General features: G+C 37.2%; 5 protein-coding genes across 9 annotated transcripts; 2 read left to right on the top strand and 3 right to left on the bottom strand.

The window, feature by feature from the left end:
- Positions 1–1,644: 1,644 nt before the first annotated feature.
- LOC143473199 (leucine-rich repeat-containing protein 51-like) lies at positions 1,645–4,958 on the bottom strand. Of its 3 annotated transcripts, none has more exons than XM_076970080.1 (6): positions 4,513–4,958; positions 3,633–3,745; positions 3,265–3,424; positions 2,966–3,101; positions 2,639–2,787; positions 1,645–2,384 (listed from the first exon to the last, which is right to left on the bottom strand). In XM_076970080.1, exons 2-6 carry the CDS (start codon positions 3,715–3,717, stop codon positions 2,237–2,239), a joined length of 678 nt encoding a protein of 225 aa, XP_076826195.1. In that variant the 5' UTR covers positions 3,718–3,745; positions 4,513–4,958; the 3' UTR covers positions 1,645–2,236. The 3 variants fall into 3 exon arrangements, with proteins under 3 accessions (XP_076826195.1, XP_076826194.1, XP_076826193.1); XM_076970079.1 differs by lacking the exon at positions 4,513–4,958 and adding an exon at positions 3,917–4,201 and having other exon boundaries at positions 1,645–2,430; XM_076970078.1 differs by lacking the exon at positions 4,513–4,958 and adding an exon at positions 3,917–4,196.
- A 172-nt stretch (positions 4,959–5,130) lies between these two features.
- LOC143466419 (uncharacterized) lies at positions 5,131–9,761 on the bottom strand. The gene is made up of 10 exons (XM_076964965.1): positions 9,112–9,761; positions 8,002–8,405; positions 7,536–7,872; positions 7,261–7,457; positions 6,957–7,123; positions 6,717–6,867; positions 6,551–6,651; positions 6,234–6,413; positions 6,009–6,094; positions 5,131–5,861 (listed from the first exon to the last, which is right to left on the bottom strand). The coding sequence occupies exons 1-10, from the start codon at positions 9,179–9,181 to the stop codon at positions 5,440–5,442; spliced, it is 2,115 nt and encodes a 704-aa protein (XP_076821080.1). The 5' UTR covers positions 9,182–9,761; the 3' UTR covers positions 5,131–5,439.
- A 5,401-nt stretch (positions 9,762–15,162) lies between these two features.
- LOC143468414 (SH3 domain-binding protein 5-like) lies at positions 15,163–19,034 on the top strand. 3 transcript variants are annotated; one of them, XM_076965619.1, is made up of 8 exons: positions 15,163–15,857; positions 15,963–16,157; positions 16,292–16,482; positions 16,880–17,030; positions 17,243–17,486; positions 17,693–17,800; positions 18,135–18,308; positions 18,478–19,034. In XM_076965619.1, the coding sequence occupies exons 1-8, from the start codon at positions 15,768–15,770 to the stop codon at positions 18,696–18,698; spliced, it is 1,374 nt and encodes a 457-aa protein (XP_076821734.1). In that variant the 5' UTR covers positions 15,163–15,767; the 3' UTR covers positions 18,699–19,034. The 3 variants fall into 3 exon arrangements, with proteins under 3 accessions (XP_076821734.1, XP_076821726.1, XP_076821742.1); XM_076965611.1 differs by having other exon boundaries at positions 15,167–15,857; positions 18,132–18,308; XM_076965627.1 differs by having other exon boundaries at positions 15,169–15,857; positions 16,027–16,157; positions 18,132–18,308.
- Positions 19,035–19,095: 61 nt separating this feature from the next.
- Positions 19,096–21,335, bottom strand: LOC143468435 (uncharacterized). Its single transcript, XM_076965641.1, has 5 exons — positions 20,636–21,335; positions 20,246–20,403; positions 19,981–20,097; positions 19,775–19,824; positions 19,096–19,588 (listed from the first exon to the last, which is right to left on the bottom strand). The coding sequence occupies exons 1-5, from the start codon at positions 20,936–20,938 to the stop codon at positions 19,293–19,295; spliced, it is 924 nt and encodes a 307-aa protein (XP_076821756.1). The 5' UTR covers positions 20,939–21,335; the 3' UTR covers positions 19,096–19,292.
- A 1,837-nt stretch (positions 21,336–23,172) lies between these two features.
- On the top strand, positions 23,173–25,673 carry LOC143460250 (uncharacterized). The gene has a single exon (XM_076957728.1). The coding sequence runs from the start codon at positions 23,222–23,224 to the stop codon at positions 24,956–24,958; it is 1,737 nt and encodes a 578-aa protein (XP_076813843.1). The 5' UTR covers positions 23,173–23,221; the 3' UTR covers positions 24,959–25,673.
- The last annotated feature ends 47 nt before the right edge of the window (positions 25,674–25,720 follow it).

A 25,720-nucleotide genomic window follows, 5' to 3' on the forward strand; every position in this document is an offset into this window, starting at 1 on the left:
CATCGACAGTGATGTACGGAAAAAGATTCCAATGCTGACCAATGTATAGTAGGCTTATTGCTGAAAGGTAACCCCTCTTGATCAGAAGCTGAAGACTTGAGTATAGTTACTATTACTATTACTATTAAGTTACTTAATAAATAAACAGACTAGCTAAAAACAAAAATGACCTTCCATAGCTATTCCCGATTTTTCGTTTGTTTGTTTGTTTGTTTCAAATGCGGAAATTGAATGCAGACTTCTAGTGCATGGTTAGTTACTTTTTTGGGTAGACACTCTGCTCTACCGGTAGTCAAATTTTGATCTATCACCATTTTAAATAATATGCAAAGGAAGCCTATATATTTCAGTCACTATGATTTTATTTTTGCAATGTAATGAAATCGACACAATATGTATGATGATGAAGTAACAGTGAATTAATGTGTACAATGTTTATACTGTGACATAAAACACTGCGACATACCACTTGCCTAAAATGCATCATAAAACATTTGCAATTTGTAACTAATACGTTTATGCTGAGGGAGAAAATGACGTCAACTCAATTGCTTTTAGGCTTTCTTTACAAAATAAGAAAAAATTGTACGAAATAATAAAGTTTTCTTCTTAGCTTGCTATGTTATTTAAAATGTAATCACTCCATAGAAATAATTTTTTTAAAATTCTCATTATCATTAAGTATTCCCGAATCTTGCATTTTGAATTGATTTCAATGTAGCTTGGTTTCAAAATCGAAAACGATAGTCGTTAATGTGTGATTTTTTAAATCTTTCTAATGTATAAAACTAAATCAATGCTTTAATTAGTGGGTTAGTAATGTTTTAAGATTTTGGAAGAAAACGGCTGCATCATCACAACAAAAAAGCAAGATGTCAGTAGGAAATTCATTAAGCACAAAAAGTTTGAGAAGACGAGTGTACGATTGCCATAAAAGAGGTTGCAGAGTGAAGTACCCAAATGGTAGCAACGTTTCGGTAGAGAAAGGAAAGGTTATGTAAGATAAGATATAATGCACGTTATAACTGCTCCTATTACGATAAAATATCATAGCATACAAAAAATGATTACAGCACACTTTACTATGAGGTAATAATCGGTATAGTGACAGGCTGGTTTAAACACGGCTGGGTGTAAATGTGACAACCATTTTTGCCGTTATGGAATCCCAAACAACAATACATGGAAGAATGTAAATCACCGATTGATTTTGAAGGCATTAAAAATCTTTTAGTAATACCAATGGTTAGCATTGACAATAATACTTCAGATTGCTTACGACTGTAGAGCAGACTAACTCCTAATTCTTGTTTATTATAAACTGCCAAAGAAATGAAAGTAAGACGCAAGTATAGCTAAAAACAAATTTTAAAAACATAAAAAATATGCCACTGTATTGATCGTTTTCTATTCTGATTCATTCCATAAAAACTTCCTCATAGTCCTAATTCCCTATTCCTTGACTAGTTACATGGATTCGCTTAAACAATTTTTTCTACGATAAAGAAGTGACCCTTAGTCTTTGAAGTTAACGTGAATAATGAGGCAAATTTTTGTCACCATTCGAAAATGTGCAACCATTCAAATTGCATAAAATATCTTCCTTTTACTTAATCTGTTGACTCAACAAAATAAATCTTATCACGTATTTGCTTTCATTCGTATTTTTATGGCACGAAACTACAAACCTAACAAAATCGAGTGAAACTATGACAAAAATATCTCAGTGGATTGAATGAAATTATAAGTTTTATAAAACACAAACGCAACACAGGTTCATTTTATGCTGTTGAGCGTGTTAGATAAAATACTGTATTTATAAAAATTAAGTGCATAAAGAAAATTAGATCAATAAATGTGAAAATTGTCAGGATGGAAAAAAGTAAAATGCCACATAACACTGTCATGTCATAACCACATATATTAAATTTATATATTTGTGAAAGTAAACCACGGTCATGAGTTATATCTTAGCAAAGAAAGTTGAGAAAAACTTACAATAAACAACTTTGGTTATCTTCACAAATGCTAAGTCTGCCAACATATATAAACTTTACACCGGTAGTCAATTTAAGTCAATCAAGTCGTCAGTTACTCAAAATCAGTAATTCAAAACCTGGAAACAGACTTACTGGTAGCAATGAACACAAGTGCTTGAAAAAAGAGGCAAAGTTCGATAAGTGCAACAGCATGCTGGAAAAGGGTTAGGAAGCAAAAGAAGACACAGATTTAAAATCTATTCATCAGTCTTGACCATTTTCTTCTTCTTGCCCCGTCCAATAATCTTCAACTTCAACCAGGTCCCGGCTTTATCTCTATCAGCTCTCGTCACGCGACTAAAATCGAGATATTGCAGCTGGGGAATTTTTGTGATGACGTATTGTCTGCACAAAGTAAAGAAACGTGATCCGAATGGAGTGTTGGTAGTTACTATGATGAAAAAGAGTAAAGGTAAATACGTAAACTCGAATCATAGCTACAACATGTACAAGTTACATGCAACACTTTTGTCAAATCATTGTTTGATTGTTTGCACAAATTGAATATTTTCAAGATAGTTAATAAGTTATAGTAATATATGGGTTGAACTAAAATAGCTCAAAATTGAAACCTCCTCTTAGAACAAACGAAATGCAACCTGTAGCCTTTGGCATTGTCAATCATATTTCCGTGCAAGGTTAGCGTTTTTAGATTCGGCAAAGCAGCAAGCTTGTCGATTTGACGCATGTCATCGATCACATTGGCGTGAAGATACAAAACTTTTACCATCTTATATTGCACCAACGCCTGGTATAGGGAATATCGGTACCAAAAGCATTACGTTTGTCGCTTACAAATTTATGTTAATGATTATTACATGATATGTGTTACCTAATAAGTTATACGCAAAGGAAATACCTTAAATGGAAATACCTTATACCATACACCGTTAAATTAGCCTCGCAGCAATAATTCAACAACCCACCTCGCTTATGTTTGTTAGATCGTTGAATGACAGGTCGATCCACTCAAGCGTGTCAGGGCTATCCACTACCGCTTGGAGCGCTTTAGAGAACCCATCAAAAGAACTCAGTAAATTGTTGCTGAGGCGTAATGCTTTACTACAAAAAATTTTTTTAATGTTTCATCTGAGACAATTTCATTTTAACTAACTAACAACTTTGTATATTAATTACAATAATTATGTTCGAGGTTTGGAACAATAGGTTGTTTGCACATTTTCTAGCTTGCATAACTTATTTTTTAATTCAGCAAACGCAGCACCTGCAGTACTTGACGTATTTCTTCTGAGCCTGCCCGGTGTCTGCATTATCATTTCTCTGACCACTAGGCGTCACACTTGGTGCTGTCACCTGCTCCGGAAGTTCTACTGGTATTGTGACGTATGGGTGTGGACCGTCACGTGGTGTTGCTCGGGCAATGTCTGGGTGATTAAAAATTTTCGAAAGATATAAACCGGTACAGCAATCGTCCAATCGATAAATAAAACAATAATTAATCAACAATGTTAAACTCGCCCCGTTTAGTGGTATACTAGGCTACACAGTAAGCTTTTTAGCACATAGTGTAAAGCATTGGAAGCGCGTGATTGTTAATACAAAACTGTTTATTTTTCAAAACTTTTTTCACACCTGACATTTTTCTTAATTCTCTAAACGAGTAGTCCACAGGAGGACCGGTCTTATGATCAAACTCATCTTCCTGCTCCCCCTTCATGTTGGCCAACACTTCTCCAATGCTATACCTGAGAATAAGGACATTATTAATACTCAGTTACTTCTTGCGCGAGGTTTCTGATAAATTTGTTTCCCAAGAGCAAGCAGCCGATTTACTTGCTTGTATCATGAGCCTATTTACGATTTACGTTTGTTTTAGCCACTAGTCTCAAGAAGTTTTATGGTTGCTTTAATCTTACCGTTTGGATGTAACACTTTCCACCTCATAATGTTTATATTCTTTGCCTTCGTCTCCCATTGCCTACTATTTGTCACGCTTGCTTATATAATGTGGTATTTTTCAAGAGAGTTTACGTGATCCGCTTACATGGTATACTTATACGCTAAGTGCTGTATTTCAATAACTCGGTTATTCACTGCTTGCAATCTTTTCTTACGCCCTTTCAGAAAGAACAACTTTTAATTTTTGACAAAGTCTATCAGGAACCAACAAATTCAATCACCTACCGAAATTTAAGGACAACTTCAAACAATAAGTTTAAACAAAAGTCTTTAAATAACACTTAGCGAAGGAAAAGGCATTAAATATTAACCTGAAGTAAACAACCCCGCAAAGTTTGCTGCTATTAAGCAGCTCAAGGATATCAAACATACTTTTCCTATCGAACAGTTTGTATTAGTGATAGTCCATTCAAATGACGTTGAGTAATATCGCAGAGACTGTGCCCTAACGACAAATAAAACGGAGGAGTCTACTATTCTATTCTATTCTGTGGTTAGTTTACAGAAAGGTCTTACACAAAGCCCTGGCATGAGATAATGTTAGTTTACCCACCTTGGTTATCTTATTCAGTCCGACGCAGTCTTTCAACGCTCCAGTTGTAACTATATTTACAGCATAACAAGCAGAACTTGTACTTTTCGTTATCAACTTGGTGGAATTCGTGTAGAACACGGAGCTTCCAGTCGCATGGATGAGACCAGCGGATATGCTTTACTAAACCTATGTGATTGCGCTTCTTAAAAATCGCTGAATGCGGCTCGTATTTCTACAATAGAAAGATTGATTTAAACAGCGACAGTTACAATGGGTCACGCAACGCGATACCAGGCATACTCCGATGGAACAATGCTCATGGAATCTTTGTTTTGCTCTACTGGCTGTTACTAAACAACGGGCCACTGTGTGGTGTTTATGTCGCTCATCGGTTATCAAATTTTATCTTATCAGGCATAAATGTTGGTTTTGCGCGTACCTTATCATATAATAGGGTTCATGTAGTAATGGTGCGGTATTGTTAAATATATAGTTAGTTATTTGTAATAAGAGATGAAACAGAAACACTTTCGTCGATCCCTGCGAGAGACTGATGTTTCGCTTCAAAAACCTTGTTTGTGCTAATATTTTGCGCAAAACCGATTTACAACCGAAAAGCAACTCACATTTGTTCGAACACATTTAGTTTATTTGTTATAATATCTCAAAGCAAACAAAATAATGCTGAAAGGTCACCAAAACAAAAAGTGAAACAAACAAAACACCGAAGCAGGAACCAGGCTAACAGTATAATTAAAAAGAGCAGTCGCCTGATCCTTTTCTGATGCAGTGAATCTGGTCATCAGCAGTCAGTAAAGAAACTGAATGCACATGTTCGTCATTAAGCCGAGTCCAGTATCTCGCCACACGCACCTTGCCCCATTTTACCACACGCAACGCGAAGGCTCGTTTTTCGTTATAAAACTTTGTCATTGACGTCCCTGATCACAGCTTGCCTTTTTTGTAACGCGAAAAAGTCGGATAATGAAAGGAGTCGAAAGAGGACAGACTTCCTATCGATGACGTGGACGCCATCGAGGATAATGACGTCACAGAAGGTTCTCTGCTCAAGTGACGTTTGTGTCTTGTTACTTGCACGGGCTCCGGTGAGTCGGAGTAGTCGGTGGTCCGTCGTCTCTTCCTCAGGAAGGCGATAACAAGAAAGAGCGACAAGAAGATGACGCAAGAGAGGATGACGATGATTACAAGGATGACTGGTTCAACTTTGAACGATCCTGCTCCTGGAAAATGTTCACTTCCCTTTGTGGGCTTCATATGCTCTTTATCATTGTCGTTGAAGTCCCATCCACTTGTGTAAATCGGACCCACCTCAAGCTTATAATGTCTCCTTCTCATATTTGAGGCATCTGCGTTCAACGAAATGTTTAAAGCTGTAGTAATTAGCGGAAATGTTTGTATAGAGATTTGGTTCTGCTTTTGTTAAAAACAGTCTACCACGGCAAACTAGCATTAACAGGTTATTAGAGCATATACAATGGCCTTCTGACGTATACCTCTTTTTATCAGTCGCCGAGAAGTGGAAAAGATAACATTATTTTTGTTCATTGGTGATGCTATGTTGTTGCCAGAATCCAATCCACTAAAAGAATAACTTATAAATTGGGTTGTTACACATTATTATTCCAAAAAACAAATCAAATTTAATTGCATCTGGATTTCCAGTAGCCTGCTTTGGCGTTTAACACAAAAAACTAATTATGAATAAGTTTCCGTTTTACCTGCCGTTACTGGGATTGCATGTGGGTGTGCATGACTTTCCAAAACAAGGATAAATCGAGCATTGCAAGTAAACTGGGCCAGAAGAGAACGAAAAAAGCCGGGAATAAAGTTTTAGCCTTGCTTGTGGTCTGACGCCATTTTCAATCACGGCAACGTCAGATGAGCTGATTACCCAACATCTGCACACAATAAGGTAGGAGAATTTGTGAAAGATTTGTTTGGGTAAAGCTTTTATTTCAAACCGAGTTTATAACGTTTTATGTCAAACGGCAGACAGATAGGCCTCCTCTCAATAACTAAAACATTCGTCGTATACCCGTTAGCTGCGATAATGAGTTTCCGCCGCTGGTTTGATTTCATCCAACATTCATCGACGACAACGTTCACATCTTCAACAGGATTCTGCGTCATCTTATTCTAACGTAACATATCGAAGTTTTGATTTTAGGCGCACGACAGGGCAGGTATTTTGTGCCATTTACCTTCACAACCACGCCTACGTATAGATAGTCAAGTGGCGCAAGTTGTGGTGTGTCTTTGTACGGTTTTGAGAATGCCTCATCTTGATAAAGTAATACAACAGCCTCCAAATCCTGCCTATTGGTTTTAGGGTGTGTCATCGGAGTGCGAAATCTGTCGCCAAATTGTTAAAAAACGATGAATTTGTTTTTCTTACAAACGTAACAAATATTTTTCTCCAAGGCGCAAATGTTTCGACTTACACGAGGCCGTTTTGCTGGGAAATGTCGAGAAGTCGTGTGCTCACTGTGAGGTCAATCGGATAGTGACATCTCACTTCTGACTCGTACAAGCGACCGACAAACACAACCAGGTTTTTCGTCGGAGCATTGCTCACACGATTTACGTATATCACTTCTGTTTCAGTTACCTGTGTTTAACATAAGAGTGTACAGCAAATGTTGCTGTTAACAGCCTGAGGTTGTAAAAATCTAAAGTAACATAAATTACGTCACTAGTTTAAGTGGCATATAAAATAAAAACTCTATACATCAGCAGCAGTCTTACTTTTCTTTGAGTCCCACAAGTACTGAAATCGTTGATGTCAAACACATATCGTTCTCGTCTTTGACCTCTAGTCTGAGGAGTGCAGCTTCCGTCAATCAGGTGAAGATGAGATTGTTTGATTTCCAGTGACGTAGCCACGTGTTTCGATACCGATATAATCATGTGATCATGTGTGCAGTCAACCGTTATATCATTTTCTGAAATAATAATGTTTGCAAAATTGTTAGATTTATTCTAAACGCTAACAATCAACACGTATAGCATTTTATACTCACCGCAGACATTTTCCATTGGATAAAAACCTGCCGGCCACGTGACTGTAAATGAAACTTCAGACCAATCATAGATAAGCGACTTTCGAATCGACGAAACATTTTTATCATGTCCTTCATCTCCGAAAATCCATCCAGCATTCTGATAAGTGTTGAAATATTTACAATCGCCGACTGCTTGAATATCTTCGACGGTTAAGGTGGCATTCCAAATGGATAATCCAACCATTTTCCCGATAAAAGGACGACTTTGATCGCTATTGGTGATTTTCGTCTCGTTAAGATAATGATGTCTTGCTCCAAGATACAATCTTCCACCAGGGCGAATTTGCAGGCCATTCTTGAAACGTAATCAGTCAATCACACTTGAGCGTTCCATGTTAAGATTAAATGCTTGCTTGTGCAACAAATTGCTGTACATCAGCCATTTACAACTAACAACAACAAAAATAAAAAATGTTCAACCAACCTGGAAGTCGTCACCTCCAGTCAATAGATTCTGATCTAGGAAAATCTTCCATATCCCTGACGTACCCCACTGGGCACAAACGGAATGCCAGACTGCGTCATCAACTCGAAGGGTTATTGGTGTGGGGGCTTTTAACCCAGCAACCACTAAATATATGTCATATGTTTGTTGGGAATGAGTTGAGAGAGGGGATTCACCATATGACGTAAGAGAAAACTCGACGGTTTTGTCCGATGTGACGTAGCTAAACAATGACCCAGTATTGGATAAGTCTGTGGATTTTATCCATACACATAAAGTGATTCTGCTAAGTGGTGTATCTATGACGTTATAAGATGTCCATGCCATGGGTCTTGATGATGACGACCCAGTTCCGGGCAAATTAAGGACATTTCTCTGAAAACCTGTCAAAAGATAAATGTTTGTGAATTGCTTTTGTCCAAGTGTTGTTCTGCAACTTTTCACGATAAAAACTATCACTAAAACAGCAAATTTTGTCGCTCCTTATGAAGTGTCACCAAAAAAGGGAAATAAGCCGTAAGGTTACCGTTAAATATCGTTTAAGAAAATAGCTTTTAAAACAAGATTTTGAATGACGCAACATTTTCATTCGAAAACCGGAGAAAAACAAAGCTATTACATGCGTTTGTATATAAACTAAGTCATAAGTCTGTTATAATTTTGCTGACAACACTTGAAATATTCTTAATTTACTTCGTTCAAGAACCATCACCTGCTTCCCATCAGAGAACTGATGCTGGCTTTACAAAAAAACAAACCGAAAAGAAGTTAAATAAAGGGTCATATCACAATCGACCATCGTGTGTCAAGTGCAGTCATATGGTTGACATACGTTGAGTCAATTTCCAACGCCAAAGGTGATTTTTTGTTATCTTGTTTTGAGTGGGTTGCGTTGGCTACTTTAAAGCCTTGTTATATAATCAAGAATAAATTGACTGCTATCTCAAAACAAATTGTCCGGCGATTTAGAACCTATTAGACCCATATAAGCCTAATACAATACTGTGCTATTAGAAGTGTCAGTATGGAGGTATCTTTTTAGTATTTAGTATATTTTAGTATAGAAGTATTGCTATATATCTGACTTACCTTGAAATCCAAGAACGCTGTCTACAGTTATCAACACACAAACAAACAGACGAACGCAAAGCCGACTCATACTTAGAAGTTGAAGCGATGTACCCCGTATAAAGAATATTCAACGAAATTATTTTCCTTACAGTTCACATTCTGAAATACAATAGAGCCAGAATATAATAATAGCTTTTCAAATATTAGTTACAACGTTCATGCTATCCGCTACTTATTATATTAACCGAATTAACTTGGTGTTAATACAACATTTCAAATACGTTTTAAACCAACTTTAATTACATTGCAACTGCAACAATCTTGCCTATTATGCTAAGTCATAAGAGCTATTTAGCAAATGCAAATGCCAGCTTGCTATGTCTATACTACACCATGTAATTTGCGTCAACGCCGTTCGTAATAATTGCTTGTTATGACGACATAAAGCACAATGAACATGCTAATGACTGACACATTTCGAAAACACCCAAGCATGCAGCTGGACCAGTTCCAGACAGTAATCATGGCCGTCAACCAACAGAAATCAGGATTTCAAGATATATGATCACATTACAATGTTTTTATATGCTATAATCACTTGTGAACCAGCTATTACACCATTTGTTCATTGGGTAGATAGTAATTTGGCGGTAATCTTATAATTACCACCCAAATAGGAAATCACGAAATGAATAAGAAATTATACAAATTTACTTGACTTGAGTTATTAGGTTATAGGGTATTCTAATCCGTTTCCCTGTCATTTTCTGAATAACCTATATGTCGAGATTACAGTAACTTCTTTTGAGAAAGGTATTATTTTCTCTTTTTTTATACATTTGTATGAGTTTGTTTTACTCGTTATATTATTTTCGTAAATCGAAGAACATTTGCAATCATCGGAATCTAATTCATCCTAGATCGCTATGGTTCTTATTTAGTAAGACTACTCATGGGAACAAATTTAAATTACCTTGCAAACGTGCCCACGCAGTTCGTATACAGACTCGATTAAAATAAAAAATAGGATTCAGTGAACTTCAAACTAATTAGTAAGTAGTATGAGAATTCTATTCAAATTACTTGTACAACGGAATGAGTTCTTTTGCAACAGATTTACTTCAAATATGATGTCGATTTATCCAAAATTTAAGTTTTATATACCAACGCGCGCCACTATCATAACGGAAAATTTTAAGTAAAACTGCGACGTAGGCGTTCATATATGACCTTGTATCGCAAACCCAACCCAAGTATAACCCAAAGGTCGCGTCCAATTAACTTTTAATCGGATTAATTGACTGGCCAGCAGCCTGATAAGCGCTCGTCAAGCAGAAGATGTTTCAAATGAGGTTTTAGATGCTTGACGTTTACAAACAACGCTACGACGCTCATATCAGGTTTATGTTTAGTAAACAATCAGTCACCGAATCGTGCCTGTTGCCAATCTGTTTGTGATGAGTGTCAATGTAAGTCTAAAGTTCCAAAACAATTTGACATCGTCGTTTTGTTAATTTTAATTTGCAGCGAACGACCAGGAAACTTTTGTTTGAACCAAGTCCCACATTCTTCTCTGCAACATTCCATCTAAACCTGAAATCAACTAACATACACACATACCAAGGGTAACAGAGCGTTCGAAACAGCAGTTAGAGCGACCATCATAAATTTTTAATAAACCCGCGGTGATAATTCCGTCACCTTATGTTATAAATAAAGCTAATTACGTCAAATTTTTGTGAACTTCACTGTAACTTCATCAGAGTTAATTCGAGCAGCATGATACTGCTGTTTACATGGATGAACCGATGCGAATTGCCCATTCCCGGTTAAGTTAATGAAAGTGACAATTTTACAGTAATTGAGTATAAGCCGACGTCACGCAACCAATTGTTAAAGGTAGGCGCGGTTAAGTTATAAAAGAATGGATATAGTTATAGGCAAAAATTGATTTTAACTATTTAAGAGTTAATTGAAGTTTCAGATTAGAAGAAAGGTTCAAGTTACTGTATTGTAACATCTAGCCTGTAGGTTAACAACAAACTGTGAAAAAAAGCTTCGACAGTACGACTTTTCCTGTGACAGTCTAAATTAGTTTACAAAGACAACAGCAGGTGTTTTGATCAGGTATTAGGGGAAATTAAAAGAGTTACACTGAAGCTAGCGTCATATGTAGGTGACAACTGAACCATAAAAGATGTTCTTGTAAAATGTTTCAGAGAAGCAATATTATTTTCTCTGAAACAGCAATCTTAACACACCGCCCATACACGCATATGATTTCTTACCATATGTTTCCCTCAAGAACATTTCTACAGCACACAGCTTACGTGTTGTAGCTGTATATACGAATTTAACAAATATGAAACTGTATAACAAATATAAATAACAATCTAACACATCAAAAATTACTGTTAAGTTTAAACTAGTGCAGGTTAATCCGATAAATCAAATGGGTCAAAGCATTTTTATAAGGCCAGTGCGCACCGATTAACTTCGCTTGAAACGTAGCACACTAAAGCGATTTTACCTTAGATACTTTTCCACTAATAATAAAATAAAATAAGTGAAATAAAAACTAAGAACTAAACGTTATCTGGGATCGTCGACTCTACTATTTGAATTAAAATTCTCATCTGTCCTTATACTCTCTGCTTTCGGCAAACACTTGGTCCAAAATGAATTTCAAAACGGAGTTCTAAGGTTTTTAAATAGGTTATCTAGCATCTTCTTAAGGCTTATTTTCTTACAGTCATGAGTAATTACAAACGATGATGAAACTTTCTCTCGACTTGTTCGAAGAAGATCGAAAATCGTGGGAAAAACAAAGCGAATTCCAATTATCTTCGCAAAGTATCAAAGCGATTCTAAGAATAACTACATTTGAAAGGTCATAGGGTTTATCTTCGTGAAATATTTTTTCGCCGTTATAATTACGCTGTAATGTGCGATTCTCCGCTTATGTTAAAGCTAAGCATATCAAGTACGCTTTGCTAAATGTTTCACCATAATACAACAAAAACTGAAATAGCCCTTATACAAGAACCGCAAATTTAACAGCAAACCGACGCAGCTGCCTGCAGCTAAAGTCAACTGATTATGCGTCGGCAGATACATTAGAAAATAATTATTTGCAATTAGCATTAGAGAGGTAATGCAATGCAACTGCACATGCTTTAACTCGAGTCACCGTCATTTACCATAGATACCGAGTACTTGTTACGCGAGTTCGAAACAATTGCCATTGCTAAACAACAATTCTAAACTTTAGCGATACGCCATCTACGAAAAAAGAAAAGTAATTAATTTTGTAATTATTCCTTACAAACTATTTGTCGGAGAATTAAAATACCAATCATAAATTAAACTACAGAAAGGCTCTCAAAACACTTAATCAAGAAAACGCTGGGAATGTTTCAACCGTTTCATGTCTTACTTAATACAGTTGCATCTCACAAGAAACCAATCATGGTTATACAAATCAATAATATACAACCACAGTGGTGTTAGCGCATATGCAATTAAGTCATGATACATGTTAATTAAAACTATTACATAAAGCAGATATTGATCAAGACATTTGATCTGGCAAATTACACAGGAAGGGCTTTGATCATTGCTCCGTTAAATAAACATCTTCATCGTTGAAGTATAAACTTAATGTAAATTCCTTATAGATAAGTACATAGCTTATGACTGGTCACATTTGTCTTCTTCATATCTTAATTGATGCTTCACTTTAAAAAGATAACTGTAGAATCGTCTTAAACTGTAATCTTATACAGATTCTGTAACAGGTTTTCAAATTATAATTTTTATAGGTATATTGCAGCAATATCTTGTAACCCAAACAAATTATTGCATATTCAAATTAACAATGACAGATCGAATGCCTCCAGTTTACATTGTTAACTCATAAACACTTCGAGCTCGCAACAATTACCAGCTATTGTTTGGTAATAAAGCATAAAATATAATAACTACACTGAGCAAACGCCCATCGTCCGCTGTTTGATAATAACAAAACAATATAGAAGAAGCAATTTTTGCGTGAATGCAACTGCAGTTAAACAGGAGCTATCTGAAAATGGCGGTGTTTGTAGTAGTAAGATTATTTGTTTAACGGCTTCCCACGACCTACCAGGACAAGCAAAACGGGGTACGCGTTAATTGTTCATTTGAAGAACACGATTATGTCCTACTGCCTTTTCGTGTTTATCCCAACAGAAATGCCATGTATAACCGTATTAGGTCGCTTGGAGTCGTAAGAGAAGTTTACACGTCACTAATATGTATACTAGGGTTGATAGGTGCAAATTTGATAGATTTTTGCACTGTTGCACATTTCTTATCAGTTATCACAGAATCACCCATCAATTCCATTTTACGTTAACTGTGTTGATTATTTTGATCCACCTTATGTCTTTTCACTGATTGTTGGCACCTTTGCTTTATACCAGGGGCGGGCAACTTCTTCGGTCGGCGGGCCTGATATGAGAAAATGAAGTACTTGGCGGGCCGGATTGCTTAATAGATTGGAACGCAGCTTTGTCTTATTAATGTTCATGGTCGAAAATGTTTGCTCATAAATGTATGTAGACCCGAACAGAACAAGTAGATTCATGGCCATCTTTCTCAGGTTGGCAAACTTGGACGTATTCAGTGACGCAATACAGGGATTGCGGCAGAATGTGGCCGCAGGCCACATTATCATGTAAGACCGGAAACTGTCTGCGGGCCGCTCAAAATCCCGTCGCGGGCCGGATCCGGCCCGCGGGCCGTATGTTGCCCACCCCTGCTTTATACTAAGCTTTTTCCTAGTCAGTAAAGATTGCTATAAGAAGAATCGAGTTTTCTATCAGATTTGTTGCTGTCGCGGTGCATCATTAAGTGACAAAGTACCTGACGGGGCGGATGTGATATTCCGGTTTTATGTTTTAGAACTAAATTCGCAAACACGTTCATTTAAACGAGCGCTCATAATGATTCCATAAAAAAATAACGTCCTTTCGGGAATACAAACATCGGAGTAAGAAGATTATCGATTGGAAACCAAAGTAATAAGTGATAAATAATCATGCCTGGTGTCCTGGCGATGTCATAATTCTTTTGTCGGTATGAAAATGTGTTTCAATTTCAACTCCAAAAGCCAAGCATACGTCTTTCTGGAAACTTATCAGATCGGTAGCTGCTCCTACATATTATTTGCCAGATTACTTCCTGTTTGGGTAATATTATCATTTATCAACGCAAAGCTATCAAAATGAAGCTGTTTTTTTTAGAATGTGGGGTTTTACGTAGCTTTTAACCTTTCTGTGCTTGTTGTTTCGAGGCAATTACGTCTGTGAACTCGACACGTGTTCTCACAATGTTTTACACTTTACAGGCTTTGCCGGTTGTTAACTCGAATTTCTTTACGACTTCATGAACAAGCAACATTGTGAAGCTGATTAACCCCAAACACTGCGCGTGTTTGTACTTGACCTGTTTTGCTCGCTAAAGGTGACAACAGTTATTAAGAGAACGATGACGTACAAATGTTTCGCTGTGCAATTACCCGTTTTTCAAGTGGCGAAATGTTTGAATTTCACTCATCTTATAAACTAAAATTTGTAAATTTCTTTCTGAATATAACAAACAATTTTATCATTTTAAAATATAGCCTAGCTTGTGATGTTTACTTGTACTGCCGTTGACATTTATTTCAGCCAGGGAAATATTTTGTTTATTATTTTGAAACCATTCCCGTTAAAACCGTACTTGACTGTGAACACCATCAATGGACAACATCCTGAAAACTAGGAAAGGATAAAGGTTGAGTAGGACTACCGAGATACTATTCTTCATTGATTTCATTCAATTCCTAACTGATTTGTTCTTAATTCTAAGAAATTTGGTTTTATTTCTACCTTTATCATTTTGCGGTCTTGGTTTTCCCGATATTATGCCTCAGGAAATCAGTTGCATTTTACAAACGGGCGATGTGGAGAAAATATCGTTCATTGGAATTCTACCGCTTATTCAAGTGAATAATTTCCGCTGGGTTGTGAAGTCATAAGTAAATAACAATTGAATATCGAATTGCCCTTAAACGGGATATACTTGCGCTCCAATAGCTTATAAAATCTGCATGGTGCAAGGTACCGGTTAATTATTAGCGGAATGCAACCTACGGTAGGGTGCTGTCACTTATGCGTGCATTTGGGCTTCAGCAGCATGACTGAGCTTAACAAGTGTGGTGCAATAGTTTTGCAATTATGATAGCTTTCATTTTGTGTCTTAACACAATTAGTACGAGTATAGGATGTACTGACAACATCAGACAGTTAGGTCGGCACGTTTTCGTGAACCGCACATTTAAATTAGGAAACTAACAACGGATGTATAGCTGATGGCAGCACATAGTAGTATTACAGTACTACAGCGATTTATCAAGTTGGTAGGTTTTGTGTTTTTGTTATATTTGGAAGACTTGTATCATAACTATGCACAAGGTTGTCGTTACAATACGTGTATCAGCCTATGAAAACCTTATCTGTCAGCAGATAACGCTGAGGTGCAGCTGTTTGTTAGGAAGTGCTGTTAAATTTTAGACTTATTTTTTTCTGGTTATTTGATGTTACAAAGTATCCAGATAAGAAAGTGAACTGAGGCGATATTACAGGTCTATCCTAATGACAAATAAAGTTGAAAACGGCGATGATTTCCGACGAGAAGGACATGACGAAAATGACGAAGATGACGCTGTTGACCCAAGAGTAAAGGTAAACGCACGGAAAGGCCATATAGGTTATGCTTTCGTCATAACGGAAATTTCGCTAAGTGTGTAATTAAGTCCATTATTCATGACAACGTTTTGCAACGTTTAGGGCGAACTAGACAAGCTTAATCAGGCCACTGACGAAATCAATAAACTGGAAAACGAAATTTCAGATGAGAGAATAAAATTTCGTCAACTTCTCAACGACTCCACTCACCAACTGGCAATCTTGGGCCACAAATACGGACAAAAAACAATCGAACGCGCGCGCCCTTATTATGACGCGCTCAAGGAAATGCAGCAAGTAAGTCACATAAAAACAAAATTGAAACGCACGTCATATAAACTGCAGTTGAAATTTTGTAGTAAAAGATGGAAACGTTAAGAATGACACTAGGCATGACGTGAGGATAGTTTAAAGGTCAAAGTTTGTTTTAGGCTCAGGCTGCCTTGCAACGGGCTGTTCATAACTTTCAATCGTCGAACGGAATCCATCGAGCGGCAAAAGAGACCATTGCTTTGGCCGAACAGAAATTATCGGAAGTCCAGCAAGACCAAAAGGTCGATATGACCTGGCAAGAAGTTCTGAATCTTCAAACTAGAAGGTTCAACGAAGCCGAAGCAAACCGGTAAAAGGATTATGATTGTAAGAACTAAGATTTCACTCGATTGTGAGAGGTTGTTCAGAAATACTGCTTAGTGCTTGCTGTGACATATGTCATTGTGAGTACATCTCTGTTATAACGAGGGACAAGTTACGTTTAATAGTAACAAGAGATCTTTTACAAACGTTTGTCTTTCTGACTGAATCGTGACTTAATGCATTTGCGTTATAGTGGCGCCGAGTCATTTTGTCGAGTATGGTTTAATGATTAAAAATCGCATCATCACATTTATGCGCTGGTAGCGTATTAGCGTATAAGCTTGCATTTTGGTTCGCAAAACACGCGCCGAACTTGTTTGAACGGTCATTTATGTACATTGTTTCATTGTTGGTCATTTATGTGCATCGTTCATACGCTGCAGAACACGAAGTAAACGGATCCACGACCAAGCCACACGACGATATGTGTTTTTAGATAAGAAATGCAAGAAGATCAAATCCAGGCACAAACGATCGACCGCAAAAACTAAAAGTTACTTTGAAAGCAAAGAAAAGCTTGAATTAAAACTACAGGTATTTACTGGTTTTCAGACGGTAATATCTAACGTGAAGCCGTACTTTTCTTTTCAGCTTCTGTTTTTCTATTACTGTATAAATAAGTTTTTTTTTATGCGCAATGGTGCAACTTATACGATTTAGTTCACAAACTGAGCACTTTAAGAAATAAAAATGCTTGTTACATAAAGACAGTTTCGACATTGTTTTTGATAATTCCTCTTAAACAGAAACAACGCCAACGCGTGGAGGACTTACGAAAAAGGATAGATGAAGCAAAAGGCAAATACAGGAATGCCTTGAGCAACCTCGAGATTATTTCAACCGAAATACACGAGCAACGGCAAATTAATTCTCGCATGATAACTCTTTTGGGTGATCGAGAAGAAGGCGAAGGCAGCGAAGGCCTCGTTGAAACAGATGGTCTTGACCACACTGCAGCTCAGTTTGATTTGGTCGGTCCCAAGTCATACGGTAGGTTTTACCGCCTGATTCACTTTGCTTGGCTCAGAGCTTAGCCTCACAGCCTTCATAAGATTTCCACTTTGTCAACTTATATCTAAGCATGCTCCGTCTTTTCCGAGTAAGTGATCCACGACAGCTTGAACGTCCGAGAACAGTGTACTAAAAAGAGTCAAAGTTAAAGTTGAAAGTTAAAAGACAACTTACCTAAATGACAGATGATCTTGAGGAACTGGAACAGGATTTGGATCGATTTTCTTTCAACGATGAAGAGAGCGAAGATGAATTCAGCGAATCCTCCAGCGAAGAAGGAAGCATCAGTAGCAGTGAGTAATTAGACTGAATAAAACCTGCATCATTAAAAATGTGAATAAATGGAGAGGAAATGGTGTTACCGTATACATTATTATTCCGTTGCTTAAAATGTTAAGGTATGAAATACAGCAAAAGATGTTTCTTTATGTTTTAAATTCATTTTCAATATTGTGTTTACCGATCAGAAGAAGAGTTTTTCCACTAATCTTTACCTTATTAGTCAATTCAAATATTATCCACCGAGTATTAATCTTTGGCTTCCCTTAGAGTCATCTCCTTTTGCTTTTACCTTACGTTTATATTAAACTGCGCCAACCCAACAAACTTATATTATATCTCAAGTAGGCGCAACATCACAACCGACGTCTCCTAGAACGAAACGACGCTCTGTCCGTCGGATGAGGTCATACAAACGTCAAATGAGTCTTCCTAATCCAACCCTTGGCAACGATATGAATGATCAAGGAGACTTAACTAAGTCGAGAGTGAGACGAAAATTGACACCACCAACTTTGGAAAGTGGGCACCAATGTAGTTTTCTTTTATTTTAAAAATCTCTGTATATTTTTTCATTTCGTTTACTTTTAAGGCTATGCATCAAACACTTCTGAACATTTTGTATAATAGTTTAAGAAACGTCTATGTAGGCCACACAAAGTCATCGTTTTCACGCAATTTTTGCGCGTAGGTTGTCTTGTGGAAGAAGACACAGTATTTGACGATCAACTAACAGAGCAAAAGCGAACCGGCGGGCAAAAATCGATGTCTGGGACTGCCTCCAACGACGCATCTCCCGATGCTACCTACGTTAACCTACACGGCGTCAGTAAACAACATTGTGGAATGTCGCCCAACAATAATGTTCATGACAGTGACGAGTATGACATATTTGACGACCTGTGCACATAATTGGTGCTGTGGTGCATGGTATGTACTCGTATATGACCCTGTGGGACCTACATTCTGGTAATAACCTTGTCAGCAAGTAAAATATGGCCGCGTCACTTTGTTACATTTGTTTGTTGCGTTTTTTCGTTTCTTTTTTTTGATCTATCTTTAAGTTATTTCTTTAAAATGTTGATAATGAGTTTGATGTCGAAGTAAACCTAATTAACAGCATGTATAGTATCAATATTGTACTATCCCTTCCACTTTATAACCTTGATTTTTAACATAGGTTTATTTTTAGCTGTGTCGCATATATATGAAGACAACTTGAAATAAACATGAACAATGTGTAAAAGGCTTAAAGGCATCTTTCTTATTGAGCGTATTAGGCTGGCTGATAAAAGTATAACACCAAAAGAAAACTAAAACGTGGAATGTATTAATCAATATATGAGTATAGTAAAAAGTGAAATGGCCACCAATAAAATCTTAATGCGCAGTAAGAAAGCACAAGAGATACCATTTGAAAACACAACAACACAAGTACACTGTCATGGCAATACAAAGTCGCAGTAACGCATAACAACCTACAGCCCGTTTTGTTTCAAATAGCCCTTAGCTCGTAATATTGACGTCTTTTGCAAAAGGCGTGTCATGGCTTTCCAAATCTATGTTCCACAAAGATAAGTCAGGTATAGTTATGACCATTCTATCGGCCAGGCCTTCTAAGTACGTCGAAACTTTGGCGTTTACTCGAGAGCATTCTTTTGAATTGAGAAAACGTTTGTATTCCAAAGGATTTTGCTTTTTAACCATCATGGCCTGAAGCTTGTGACGTCGTTGATATGCAGTTAATGAGGCGAGGCTACTTCGTCCACTAGCAGCGCTATGCACCCTGTTTCTGCGGTTATCTGTCATGTAACACGAAACAAAAAAAATATTTTAACAATGAAATGTATGAAAGTTACTGATTCGTAACACCCAACTTATATGTGTTAGGTCTAGTTGTCCAACTGTTAGACACCAACGTTGTCAAGTAAATGCCTAGAAACGCACTGCTTGTAAATTCGAAAAAAAGTTGTAAAAGGATAGATTACCCATGGGATTTTCTCGGGCAGATGAATCGTTGGTGAGAAATGTTTCGTTTCTGGGAGAAAAATGTTAAAAATCTTGAATTATCTGATATGTTGGTAAAATCATAGTTACATTAAACTAAAATCATTAACAAACTGTGAAATCCGGTATAGTTCAAAGTTAGATGCAAATAAGTTGGCGATAAAGCATCACATGCTCCAGTCCTAACCTTGTGCCGTTTTGGTCATTGATGGCAGGTTCACTTTTCAGTGTGTCACGTGCTTGCTTGCCGTTTTTATCAGATTTCGATGGAGCCTCCGTCCAAGGTCGAACGACAGATGACGCTCTGTAAGCCGAGACACGGTTAAGAGTGTTGGAACCGAGATGTTACTTGACATGTTTTAACTATATCCAATACCCTCTTAGATATAAATGTTTTGATTCCATCATAATTTTACAACTGAACAGCAAGTGGTATTTTCTGTATGTTTTACTTGTTTTCAGCCACAGAAGCTGACGTCAACGTCGCCGGTTTGACCTCTGACCCCACAAAATGTACGTGTGGTAACGGTTCAACCGGTGGCATCAGTTCCTTTTCCGAATTTTCGTCGTCTGTGCTGAAATTGCTTTCTTGTTCCCTTTTGATGATTATCTGTAAACACAAATTTTTGTAACAAATATACTAGAAAGGTATATAAGTTATAACACATCATGTTTCTCATTGTATGAACAAATATCAAGTATTATATCAATAAAAAATATAAATCTTTATACATCAATAAGTGTAACAATAAGTGAATATGTATTATAAGACATTTGAACATTTCATGTGAATATCAAACAAACGAGTAAATAAATAAAACTCAGAAAACTTTTATCTTTACTGGCTCGACAGTTTTGCTCCTAACAGGAATCCTTCGCTTCTTATTCGCCTTTTTAGCTTTATCTGCCGAACTCGGTCGCAAACCATCGCTACTTTCACCGGTTGATTCGCGAATTTTGTCCAACCACAAACGAGTATCCTTTATCTCTTGTTTTACCAGACGAATGTTTCGTATATGTTCGTTTTCAATCACCCTGACTTCGGCTGAAAGACGCTTGTTTTCACGAAAATTAATGCTGAAGGCTTTCTGGACTCGAAAAGAACTCAGCGTTGCCGGACCACCCACTGGTCCAGAACGCGCCATATTTTACTGTGCACAGATTTTGATTGGCAGAATCATGTGTTGTTTTCAACATATATAGTCAATTTCATCCTATGTTAGCTGATAAGTACATTAAAAAGTGTAATATGCTCAAACAAATCTCTAAGAAACTCACTATCCTTGCAATTCAGTTTTCGGCCTAAAAATACCTAATATTTTATTCCATTCGCTGTATCTTGGTTGAAAATCTTTCAGACCATAGACCGATTTGTAAAAAGCAATTTAATCTGAAGATAATGTCTCGTCCGATTCTTTTGACCTATTGTTTCAGTTTAGACAGTTTATTAAAGCTTCCTTTTCAGAGGCGCCTTTCAGCCTAATCCAATCAAATATTTACTTAAAATTCATTCAAATATTAACATTGAAAATAACAGGGACCTGTTGCTTAATAGTAACGTTCAAGATAAACTTGGTACGCAATTGATATGTCACCAAAACGAGAAAGTTTCATGTAAACCCGGTTAAAATACTTTCAAACAATACCTGCCTCATCCATCTTTTGTTTCCCGACGCTCCCAATGACATAAGATACTTTAAATAAGTTTATTAAAGACGCCCATTTAAAAAAAAGCTTTGTGTGAAGTTGGGGCCTCGTTTGATGTCAAATCAGGTATGACGTACCACTCAAAGCGCACGTGAATGGGCTTAATTAAATTAAAGAATAACCAGTGTTGTCGACGTGACTGTACAGCAAACAACAGGTGGCGCGCATCAAAATAGTTTTTACGGACATATAGTATTCGAACATTACTTCTATTCAGCCTTTAATTCGTAGAATGTCATATTATTTTTTGTATGTTTAGTTTCTGTTTTTCTATTCTGTTTAGTTTTGTATATTGTACAGTAGTAGATATAGGCTAACTGTATAAGCATATTTTCATAAAGCTATATACAAAGGTGTAAAAGTTGTCACAACCCTACAATGATCTTGTTGCGACAGCAGTAAACATTATGGAATTGCCCAACAATAACTGTATTGGTTGAAAGTGAAGTGGTTTTCGTTTCCTGCTCTGCTTTCACGGAATGGAAAGTTCCTACTCTTCTCTGCTGCCACCTAGTGGCAAAGAAAGTCTACCAAGTATCGCATCTAATGTTGACGTTACGTCTGTGTAGCAACTCTGTGCCTTTATATATGCACAATCGCACACAACTTTATAACTATTTACTGTATAGGCCAGTTTAGGCTTCATGTTCATTATAATTTTTGACACATTCCCAATTGTTTTATTCATATAAGTTATAGCACAAACATCGTTGAAAGTGTTATGAGAATTAGTTCAATAACAAAATTGACCCCGTGGTTCTCAATTTACTTCCGTGTATACCCGTCCAACTCAGCAATAAAATTCCCAAAGGAAATAATTGTTTTGCATCTATAGCAAATTTTTCTTGTAGGCTAATAATGGCAAAGGTGCTTATATTAGTCGAAATAAGCCAACAAAGCACGTCTTGTATTGTTGTTGAAAGCAGTTTTGACCACATCCACTAGCGGACTTTCCGGAAGAGAGCTGTCTTTGAATCTAAGTTTTAATGAAATCGTTGTGCACTTGTTGTACTTTGGAGTCTCCGGGAATTCCACAGTTTAAGGTCAGCAAATTGCTTGTGATAAAGGCTCACCGCAGAAGCGAAGGCCTTTTGTGGGGAGTTTGTAAGCTGACTAAGTTTGATAAGATTGCATACCTCAGAAACTTTGAATAGAAAGAAATCAATTATGCCAAGGTATGACGACAGACAACAAGCATGAAAGGTTGCAGAATACATGCGTGTTTATTTTGCCAAAGTTAATACCTCCTCGTTATGGTTTTCGAGAGTAACAAGCGCCGTGGTAGAAAAAAGAGGGCAATTGTTTTTTTTCCTTACGTATAGATTGTGTTTATAACTTTTATTTTAGATTAAATTGATTTTGTTACAGAGAAAGCGCTATATGTCTTATTCGACGTCTTGTTGTTGAAACTCAGATTTAATTACTATAAATAATGAAATAAGCAACTATAAATGCTACAATTGCTTTAAAGTGATTTTCTTTTCAGACAGTTAGAAAACAAAGTCAATGATTTTCCGCTATTTGCCTATATGTTAAAGTCAGCAGGAATGTTTGGGAAAGTAGTTAGAGTAAACAGCCCAAGGAGAGGAACAGCAGCCTATTATTTTTCACTTATCTCTTTAACAATTTTAAAACTAAAGTTTAACAACAATTCTTTGCGTTTTGCAGATACAGTTCACCTTAAATATATCAGTAAGCGTACTAGGAAGTTTTGTGTTACAATGGCCAGCCGTAGTTGTGTCATTAACTTTAACGTACAGTCGGACATATTTATGTTCCATCCAAACAAGTTAAGCTTTGATGATGCAAAAAATTATTGTCAACAACACGGAAGTAAACTTGCGATAGTGGAAGACCGCAAGTTTTTTAACCACGCATCCACGTTGACGCCTTACAAGAGATGTGTTGAGCAATATTACACCATCGGACTGGTGAAACGACCGGATTCAAGAAGTTACGTGTGGCTTGATGGCCGTCCTTATCACAACGAATTCGGACGCATTAACGAAGCTACCTACAGTGATTGTCGAAGTGCTGCCATTAAAGCAACTGGTTACAACCATCCTGAACTTTACGCGTTTCCATGCTACAGACCCTTGCCCTTCGCTTGCTTTACTTCTGTAATTGAAACAACAACTCCGTCAACTACAACAAAGCGAACAACGACGACTACAAAACCTCCAACAACTACTACAACTACAACGAGGCGAACAACGACGACTACAAAACCTCCAACAACTACTACAACAAAGCGAACAACGACGACTACAAAACCTTCAACAACTACTCCAACAACAACGAGGCGAACTGCAACGACTACAAAACCTCCAACCACTACTACAACTACGACGAAGCGAACAACGACGACTACGAAACCTCCAACAACTACTACAACAACAACGAAGCGAACAACGACGACTACAAAACCTCCAATCGCTAGTACAACAACAACGGAGCAATCTACATCATCAGCAAAACTTCCAACAACAACGGTGCAGACTACAACGATTAGCAAAAAACCAACAACAGCGAAGCGAACAACGACGACTACAAAACCTCCAACAAATACTACAGTAAAGCAAACTTCAAAGTCTACAAAACTTGCATCAATCTCTTCAACTACTAAGGAACGAATAAAAACTGCAAACCCTGCAACAATAACAACAGCGAAACAACCCACAACTGCTACAACCGCAAACAAACAAACACCTTCTGTTAAACCTGTCAAAACAAAGAAGCAAACCCCAAAGCTCACAAGATCAACAATAGCTTCTTCAAGCAAAACATCTGCAAGGACCGTTTCCACGACAACTTTCAAGCGATTTGCCGGTTCTAGTTCTGAAGCCAAACGCAGCAGGGAAGCATTTGTTTTAAGTTCCACGACGAAGCCACCTTTTACTCTTGATGCGGCTTTCAACAATGAAAATGGCGCTGCTACCGAAAATTCTCCTGCGCAATCTCTTTTTCGATCTTCCAACAAAGTTACACAAACACCCATGGCTATAAGCCTAGCTGTTTCAATGCTCGTTTTGGTGGCGTTGGTAATGTTTTTTGTGTGGCGCCGTATCCAAAACAAGAAGCAACGTTCAGAATCCGAGTACACTCTGGCACTGGAGGCTTTCGACGGTCAGACCATAGAAAACGGAGCTTCAGGATACGAACGTATGCGCGGATTTGCTAACAGAAACGTTTACGAAGCTCAGCCAACAATTGAGCTTAACCAACAGCCGTGTTCTGCAATGTATGACACATTAGACCATCATGAGTATTTCGGAATTGTAGATATCACAGACCACAACGGATGTGAGTATGAAGCGGCTGTAGATGTGGACGCGAACACGGTTTATGCTTCAATGAATCCAAGTATGGTCGACCAAAATGTATATAGTGAAATAGTAGTTGATCGACCAGACGTAGAGGACAGTGCCGACGACGAACAAGCAAAATGCAGTACATAAATCTTTAGTTTTAACTCTAACCAAGGGTGTTTATTATCTTTTTGTCAGCGTTGATTGTTGGTTTCAACAATCGTGTGTTTTCGTTCTCATTGTATATAGTAACTCACATAGCTGAACAACCTGAGTTGTTGCGAATTCTATACATTCACCTTAATCTGTAAACAATACCGTATTTTACAATTAAGCATACTTTTTAAAACGAGCTCGTTGACTAAATTACTTTTATAACACGATTAGAAATTTGTTTTATTTCTCGCAACGTCCGTGTTATGTCTTAAAACAGCGATTGAAGCATCGCGGGAGGCTAAATGCTGACTAAGCGAGTTTTACACAACCGTAATTGGGCGGTTATTTAAACAATCAAAGTTAAAAAGCGTTTTAACAAATGGCGGAAAGCTTATACTGTTGCGGGCTGTTCTCTCGTTGAATAAAAGATTCTTGTTAAAAGTTGTTTGGTGCAAAGTATTTCTTAACAATGCGGGTCTATACTTTATAATATTGTTAACTATGTCGACCTGCTTTCTTACTAATATCTAGAGTTGGTTTGTTTGTTGTTCTTCTCTGCGAGAAAGAAAGATATACCGTCGGGCAAACTGCAGTGGCAAGAATATTTAAAAAATACGAAGATTATTGTTTCAAGTACAGCCTATAGTATATATGCACGTCAATGTGTAGAAAGTCATAGTTTGCGTACGCGGAGATCCCTAACCATGCCATCGTTTTATTGTGCTTTTGTCTATGCTTATTGTTCTATTTGATAAG

The sequence above is a fragment of the Clavelina lepadiformis genome, chromosome 1 (assembly GCF_947623445.1).
Source record: "Clavelina lepadiformis chromosome 1, kaClaLepa1.1, whole genome shotgun sequence".
Lineage (NCBI taxonomy): Eukaryota > Metazoa > Chordata > Ascidiacea > Aplousobranchia > Clavelinidae > Clavelina > Clavelina lepadiformis.

Excerpts from the sequence above, each read along its gene's own strand:
- LOC143468435 (XM_076965641.1), bottom strand. The coding sequence starts at position 20,938 with ATGGCGCGTTCTGGACCAGTGGGTGGTCCGGCAACGCTGAGTTCTTTT. Across the intron at positions 20,404-20,635 it reads GGAGCAAAACTGTCGAGCCA|ATAATCATCAAAAGGGAACA; the intron begins GTAAAGATAAAA and ends TTGTGTTTACAG. Across the intron at positions 19,589-19,774 it reads TGCCCGAGAAAATCCCATGG|ATAACCGCAGAAACAGGGTG; the intron begins GTAATCTATCCT and ends GTTACATGACAG.
- LOC143466419 (XM_076964965.1), bottom strand. The coding sequence starts at position 9,181 with ATGAGTCGGCTTTGCGTTCGTCTGTTTGTTTGTGTGTTGATAACTGTA. Across the intron at positions 7,124-7,260 it reads CTTGTGGGACTCAAAGAAAA|GTAACTGAAACAGAAGTGAT; the intron begins GTAAGACTGCTG and ends TGTTAAACACAG. Across the intron at positions 6,414-6,550 it reads CTCATTATCGCAGCTAACGG|ATGTTGGGTAATCAGCTCAT; the intron begins GTATACGACGAA and ends TATTGTGTGCAG.
- LOC143473199 (XM_076970078.1), bottom strand. The coding sequence starts at position 3,975 with ATGGGAGACGAAGGCAAAGAATATAAACATTATGAGGTGGAAAGTGTT. Across the intron at positions 3,746-3,916 it reads GAAAGTGTTACATCCAAACG|GTATAGCATTGGAGAAGTGT; the intron begins GTAAGATTAAAG and ends CCTTATTCTCAG. Across the intron at positions 3,425-3,632 it reads AGAATTAAGAAAAATGTCAG|ACATTGCCCGAGCAACACCA; the intron begins GTGTGAAAAAAG and ends TTAATCACCCAG.
- LOC143468414 (XM_076965611.1), top strand. The coding sequence starts at position 15,768 with ATGACAAATAAAGTTGAAAACGGCGATGATTTCCGACGAGAAGGACAT. Across the intron at positions 17,801-18,131 it reads AGAAGGAAGCATCAGTAGCA|TAGGCGCAACATCACAACCG; the intron begins GTGAGTAATTAG and ends TTATATCTCAAG. Across the intron at positions 18,309-18,477 it reads GACACCACCAACTTTGGAAA|GTTGTCTTGTGGAAGAAGAC; the intron begins GTGGGCACCAAT and ends TTTTGCGCGTAG.
- LOC143460250 (XM_076957728.1), top strand. The coding sequence starts at position 23,222 with ATGGCCAGCCGTAGTTGTGTCATTAACTTTAACGTACAGTCGGACATA.